The 7233-nt window shown below is 46.4% G+C and overlaps 1 protein-coding gene across 1 annotated transcript; it reads left to right on the plus strand.

Annotated features, from left to right (window-relative positions):
• The first annotated feature begins 3803 nt into the window (after window positions 1–3803).
• On the plus strand, window positions 3804–4769 carry foxb1a (forkhead box B1a). The gene has a single exon (XM_041178611.1). The coding sequence runs from the start codon at window positions 3804–3806 to the stop codon at window positions 4767–4769; it is 966 nt and encodes a 321-aa protein (XP_041034545.1).
• The last annotated feature ends 2464 nt before the right edge of the window (window positions 4770–7233 follow it).

The following is a 7233-nucleotide window of genomic DNA, read 5'->3' on the forward strand; positions in this document are numbered from 1 at the left end:
GCCTGTCTTGTGATTTAAGTCGTCCTCCCCACCGACCCTTTTTTTTGCCTGGCGCACACTGTACGTGTTAGTTAATTTACATTTGTTGGTGTATTTATCCAAATGTTTGCATTAACTGAGATTCACACCGCCAGCGGTTGGTACTTGTTTATTCATTATCTATGAAAATCTACATCGCCTGAAGACACAGCAATGATTTACACAGGCGTTTAAACAGCCGGCACTCAACCCTGCTTTTCAAGGCAAAACAAGCCCCCTACCCCGTCCATTCCTGCACCGCCCCCCCCCCCCCACCAAAAAAAATCATCCCTCCCGCCTCCCACCTCTGCAGGTGCCAGAGTCCAGCACCCATCACTTCCAGAAGCATTGTCAGAGTTATTGTTTCAACTTTTCAGGTCTGCGACTGTTCATCGACAGATTGCTGGAAGCCGCGGTAAAATATCATTAATCTCATTATTAATGTGATTTTATTAAGGGATCGCCTTCGTGTAAAGCCTGTAAAAGGAAATTGAACGCGGTGCAGCACGGGTTGATATTTGTGTGACTGTGTGAGTGTTACAGGTAACTAACTCTCTGCTGGGCACATTCCCTCATCTCATATAGCCCAAAACGCCAACAGTGGGAACTCGCTGTAAACAGGAGCATGTTTGAGGCGACGTCATTGTCGGAATTCCTCACTGCTCATAAGGGGCAGCGAAATATCCGCCAAGAAGTTTAGTTTTCTGTTTCAGAATGGCTTGTTTGGGGGGAGGGGGTGGGAGGGGGTGGGAGGGGGGCGGTGGTGGTGGAGAACATTGCGGGTTCATTGTGACTTTCTATCAGGAGGCCGCCCTTTCACTGCCGGCTGTGTGGGTGGCGGTAGCTTATTCTGAAGCCTAGAAATACTAACATTTAACACACCGAAGTTAGCAGAAAGTGTAGCAGCAGCCCTGATATTGTCGAATACAGTTTGAGTGCCGGTCAGAGCAGGGTCCGGGATAGAATCGGGGAGGTAAAGAGGCTGAAAGAACAAATTGTTCCCGAGATTTAATTCAACAAACAATATTGTTTGATATTGACTCAGTTCTGACAGTGTTGTGCTACTCTGGTATGTTAGATCGAATGCCACAACCCTTTCTCTCCGCTTACATTTGTTGCCTTATTGTTTAGTGACGCAGCAATTGAGGGCGACGTGTGAAAGTGGCTGTTTGATTCGTTTTTCATCTCGCTGACCCCTTGCTTTTGTCTCCTGTCACCCTGGGAATGTTCCGCCTGAGCACTTCAGTTAGAAAGGCTTCAGAAAGTCGCTTTGTTATTCAATTTCAGACACACAGAGAATTGTTCACAGCCCCTCTCAGTAAAAGATACTTCAAATTGCATTTCGGTTCAGAAGTGCAATGTAATTTAGTTTAGAGAACTTTTGTTCTGCATTGTACAAATGAGCAAGCAATATACACGTTATCCCGGCTGATCCTGCACCGCCGTAACACCTCGGTTATATTCTTGGGAATATCAGCATTATCTCTGCTCACAACCTACAATGATACGGAGGTGGGGGTGGGGGGGGGGGGCGGCGGAATTAAAACAATCAGGTCAGGTTTCTTCGAAATTAAATATTGAGTTTGCCAGCTTGAAACGTATTTAGCGGGTGACACAAAATGCCAGGCGCTGATGTAGTTTGTTTTTGAGATGCTAGTGGAACAATGGAAGAAGTTATTTTGAAAGAAAAGTCGAAAGTACTTTCACAGCCCCGAGAAGTGGCAGGTTTTGTGGAAAAGGCGAACAGTTTGTACACAGCCTCTTGTTGCCGTAATAGTTCCCATCCGCGCGGCCACCAGAGCCATAAAGCTGGCCCGACTGAATATCCTGGGTTGCCAATATATAGAGATTTAAAATAATACTTCACCCCCACACCCCCCCCCCCCCCCCCCGAAAAAAATTCCGAGCTGGGTGTTTTATCCAGTCCCTGTGCGGACTCAGCGTGGAGCTGACTTTCTACATGGGAAACTGTGTGTTGAAGCCCGGCTTTGTTTGGCAGCCTAGGAGACCGGGAAGAAGCTGAATGCGCTGTTTCTCACTCTCGAGTTTGTAAATATGAAGAGCTTTGCTAGTTTTTGCGGCAGTTCTTTTCTCGCTGTGTGTGTGTGTTTTTTTCATCCAAAACTCGAAATGAACTGCACCTGCGTGTTTAAGGCATGTAAACAGAACCGATCAAAACCAATATTGTGTTTGTCATTTGTCTGCTTGATTCGGGAGTGCCTGAATGCGAATAGACCAGTCTGTGGATTTATGGAAGAAATTACCATAAATTATTACTAAATTGGAACGTGTGTGGTCTTGCTTGTGGGAAGAGAGCTTAATACGAACCTCCATGTAGAAGCGGGGCAGTCGGTTGGGTTGAAGACTAAACGGTTATTATAGCGAGTAGGTTGTCATTTTTTTTACATATTAATATAATTGACTTCTGTGCGTTTTATGGGGTTTTGCAGCATCGCTTTCCCCTTCATTTGCATGTAATTTTACCAATAGATACCTGGTTAGTCTGGTCTCTACACGCATATTAATGTCTAATTTCCAGCTTCAAGCATTTAAAAAGTTTTTGCCAAGCTATTTTCGCCTCGATTTTGTTTTGCGAGGTGGAAACTCGACATTGATTGATTCAAGAGGCCTGATTAATACGGAGAAACGTGCGCCTGCATTCAAACCAAGGCGAGTGGACTCTGCCGGCATTTTAATATTAATGACATTATTTAATCCCTAGAAATAACCGTGTTTAAGTTACGATTTGGCGCGTTACTGATTTGTACTGACCCCACACTTTTTTTTTAAATATGCGCTCTCGACTCGGCCTCTGTAAGATAAAGGAATTTAATGCTGGTGTCTGGTAAACGCGTCTGCGGCAGTGAAATCATTCAGAGTTTGGCAGTTTTTTCTGCTTTTAAACCTCACATCACATTGCAAGAATTCAGTCCACCCGGGTCCCACACTCTGACCGACTCGCCATTTGATATGGCACGTTCATTACACCAAATATTGCTTTATTTCTGTGTCCCTGGTTAATTCTAACACACAAACTAACGGATTAACCACGGCAGGTCATATACATCCCTCTCGATCAGGTAGTTTCAAACGCGTTTACTTGAGAGAAAAAGGCTTTTCTTGCCCCCCCCTTCTTCCAAGTATAAAATGGTAAATACAGAATAAAGCGCCCTGCACAGTAGAGCGGGAGGTTGGCGGGTGCCTGGAGTTACTGTGGGCACTGTTCCCTCCAATTCCGGCTCCACACTTCTCACAATTCGGATTTGACCCCGAACTGTGTCGAAATGTAAATGATTTCTATTGGCTAGAGGTGTCCATGTAAATAGGTGTAAATGAAATGCAGAATGTGCTTTTCTCCAAATGCGGGAGTCATGTGACGAGCAGAAGTGCTACATTAACCGAGCGTCTAGCACATGTCACTACATCAAACTATCAGAGGCAGCAGAGCAGGACATGGAGGCAGACACTTGGTGAATCTGAGTAAAAAGGCGGGGGGGGGGGGGGGGGTGCGGGGGGTCGGGGGGCAGAATCCTCTCACCATTCACTGCTGTGCGGTAAGCCGCTTATTTCCCTGGTCCTGACCCAAGTCTCTTCGCTCTTTTAAACAGCAGCGGCCGCTTTTCTGGCTCCAACAGGCGGCTCTCACCGGGAGCACGGATTCCTGACTCGACTCTTTTGGGAAGTTCAGCTAAGTTTGAGGTGGGATCGGTCTTGTTTTCGCTTTGCTTGTACGTTTGAGTGCTGGGATCTTTCTGTACTTTTGCGGAGAGTTTTTAAGCGTGAAGATGCCTCGTCCGGGCAGAAACACCTACAGCGACCAAAAACCTCCCTATTCTTACATCTCCCTAACCGCAATGGCCATTCAGAGCGCTCCAGAGAAGATGCTGCCCCTCAGTGAGATCTACAAATTCATTATGGACCGTTTCCCTTACTACAGAGAGAACACGCAAAGGTGGCAGAATTCCCTCCGACACAACCTCTCCTTCAATGACTGCTTCATTAAAATCCCTCGCAGACCCGACCAGCCCGGCAAGGGCAGCTTCTGGGCGTTGCATCCCAACTGCGGAGACATGTTCGAGAACGGGAGTTTCCTGAGGCGCCGTAAGCGCTTCAAGGTGCTGAAGGCTGACCATTTGGCCGTGAGCAAACAGTCAGACGCCGCTCACTACCTCCAACAACAGGCGAAACTCAGACTGAGCGCCCTGGCCGTGTCAGGGACCCACCTGCCGCAGTTACCCACCTACAACATGGCAGGTTCGCAGAGCACAAGTTTCAAACATCCTTTTGCCATTGAGAATATCATTGCCAGAGAATATAAGAATGTGATGGCGAGCGGACTGGCATTTTCGGCCGTACAGCCCATGCATGCTGCCTATCCCATGCACAATCAACTGACCTCGGTGGGCACTAGTATTGGCAGCACCTGGCCTCACATGTACAGTACGAGTGTTATGGACTCGGCGCCCCCGCTCTCGGTGCCCAGCGGCGATTACAGCGCCTACGGCGTGCCCATCAAGCCGCTGTGCCACGGCGGACAGACTTTGCCGGCCATACCGGTGCCCATCAAACCCACCCCGGCCACCGTGCCCGCCTTGCCGGCTCTACCCGCCCCCATCTCGGCCATCTTGGCCAACAGTTCCCCGGCCTTGAGTCCAACCTCTCCGCAGATGGCAACCGGCCACAGGAGCCCGAGCCCCAGCGAGACTTTAACGAGCACCGGCGCCGCTCTGCAGTCGGTGGCTGTGCACTGACACCGGGAGAATAGACGCCGAGGGCAGGGCCAAAAAAAACACTCCAAAGTTTGACTGAAAGGTTTCCGAGCTGCAGGGAGAGAGAGAGAGAGAGAGAGAGAACTGTCCACTGTACCATCAAAGTCATTTCCCTGTCTGCGTTTAACCATGTCAATGTAAGTGGTCCGTGTGAATTAAATTAAGGGAAGTCTGTGAATAAATGCACTTTTCCATTTGCTTCAGCTAGAGAGACTCCCCGCAAATCGCTGATCATACTGTCTTGTGTTTTCTAAGAGTGTCGTGAAACCTACAAAAGCATTTGTCAAGACTGTAAAACGAAAGTTAACTTTGGTTTTTGTACAGCGGCATGATGGATGTAAAACTTATTAGTTCCTGCATGCATGTTCTACACAAAAAAATACAAAACTGTCTGCTTTAAATTATGAACTAGGCTATCCAAAAATATTTTCTCATTAAAATGCCTACAATACCAGAAACCGCCGTGTGTGCTGGCTGTGAAAACTATGTATCATTTGGGTGAGAGAGAGACAGGGAAACGGGACAGACAGATCCGTGACCCAGAGTAGAGGCGAAGTTGAAAAGAAGCCATTAAATCGATTCTAAAACAACTTTTGAAGAGAGCTTGGGAGAGAGAACCAACCGAATTGACATCAACAGCGAGAGGCGATGGCAATATATCAGATAATGATATTAGCGAAGTTAACATTTACACAGGCAAATATTTCGAATTGACTTGGAGCTTGTCCTCAATTTGATTTTTTAAATTCGAAGTAAATGTGAATTCTGCCGGCGGTTCTGATATTCTCTTTTTTTAAAATTTGTTCCAATCGGGGGACAGCACCAGATAGAATTCGGATAGAAATCAGAGAAAAATTTGCTTTCCTGACCTGTTTTTTTGACGTGTTTAATTCAGTTATGGGGATTTTTTTTTAGAACACTGCTTATATATTTTACAGGTGGGCCCTATTGTGAAAGTTGTACAATGTGCTTTCGACCAAACTGGGACATACCGAGAGTGTCTGGGAGCGGTTTCCAATCTGTCACCAAACTTGACAATTGGGATCTTGTTCACTATTTGTATTTGTTTATCTGAACTCGTATTGTGGCTTTTTTGATTTATGTATCATTATTTAATGATTCTTCAGTTTGCTATCTTTACAAGTGGGCAGGGCTGTAGACTGCTTCATGTCTGTCAGAAACCAGCACCAGATCTTAAGTTTAGTCCGCTAACGGTCCAGTAATCGCAGCCCGCCCTCTCGAATCTGCAGGTTAACACCGTTTCCTCGGGGACTGACACTAGTTACAGCCGGCAGCAGAACTGGAAAAAAAGGAGGATCCGATTGTTTTTGATGGAGAATGATGAACCTTGATACAGGAGCTCTGTGTGTGTGTGTGTGTGTGTGTGTGTGTGTGTGTGTGAGCTTTATTGATATCCAATTGTGTGAATCCCACACACAAACAAGAAAGGGCCAGAAAGAAACCCGGGCCAGTCCTCTCAGCAGAAGCTGATTAAAATGCATGAAAGCCGCCGGCCCGTCACACACACAAGGGACAACCGGGACCATTCATCACACATTCAGCACAATTATATCAACAAGCTTTGCCGAAGAATACCACCTACTTAAAAGCTCATCATTATATCCGTTCACGGGAAGAAACCTATGGAGACAACTGAACGATCTCACTCACCACACTGCAGATCAATTGTGTGTTCAAACCTCGCACAGTGCCCCAGCCCAAATACTCATCTCCAACAGAGTGGAGTGATTTTTTTTTGTAAGGAATTATGAGCTGCCAATATTTACTCCTTGTAAAACTAACAGCAAATTATCTAATGAATATGTTTCAGTTACCGCTTCAGAGAGGGGGTGGGGGTGGGGAGGCGGTCGACATTCTGACGCGGGTTCACAATAAACTCCAGCAATCCAAATCTGTTCCCTAATTTCACATGTTTCCAAACTCAAACCGATCTGCAAATTGGAGCAGATCCTACCACTGACTGAGCTAAGTCGTTCTGTAGCTAAACGAAGGGAAAATTTGACTGTTGCGGGGGGGATATGTGGTTGAGAAAAGCAAGCCTAGTGAATACTATTAAACAAATATATTAGATTCCTGTCAGTGTATGCAACCGAGTACATCAAATACAGGTTCCCGGGAACTTCATTCAGCCTCATTCGCTTCAATAGAAACTCCAAAGAATGGCCAACTTACACTGGGCCACCGATGTAGATTTAGCCTTTTTTTAATGAGACAAAACCATGGATTTTCACAAACACATTTCTGGCCGCGGTACTAGGAGACCGGCCTCAGAACTCGCGAGGAATTCGAATTCATCTTAACCCTTTCATTTGGCCGCGGTTCCGACACAGTGAAGGAAGAAGGGGCACCCCCAGAACAGAGCTCAAACCTACACAATCCCGGCACCAAAACAAAAACGCTCAAGTTTAAAAAAAAACAAATTGTC

The sequence above is a fragment of the Carcharodon carcharias genome, chromosome 32, assembly GCF_017639515.1.
Source record: "Carcharodon carcharias isolate sCarCar2 chromosome 32, sCarCar2.pri, whole genome shotgun sequence".
NCBI lineage: Eukaryota > Metazoa > Chordata > Chondrichthyes > Lamniformes > Lamnidae > Carcharodon > Carcharodon carcharias.

What these genes read in the sequence shown, in the direction of transcription:
- foxb1a (XM_041178611.1), top strand. Translation starts at nt 3,804, where the DNA reads ATGCCTCGTCCGGGCAGAAACACCTACAGCGACCAAAAACCTCCCTAT.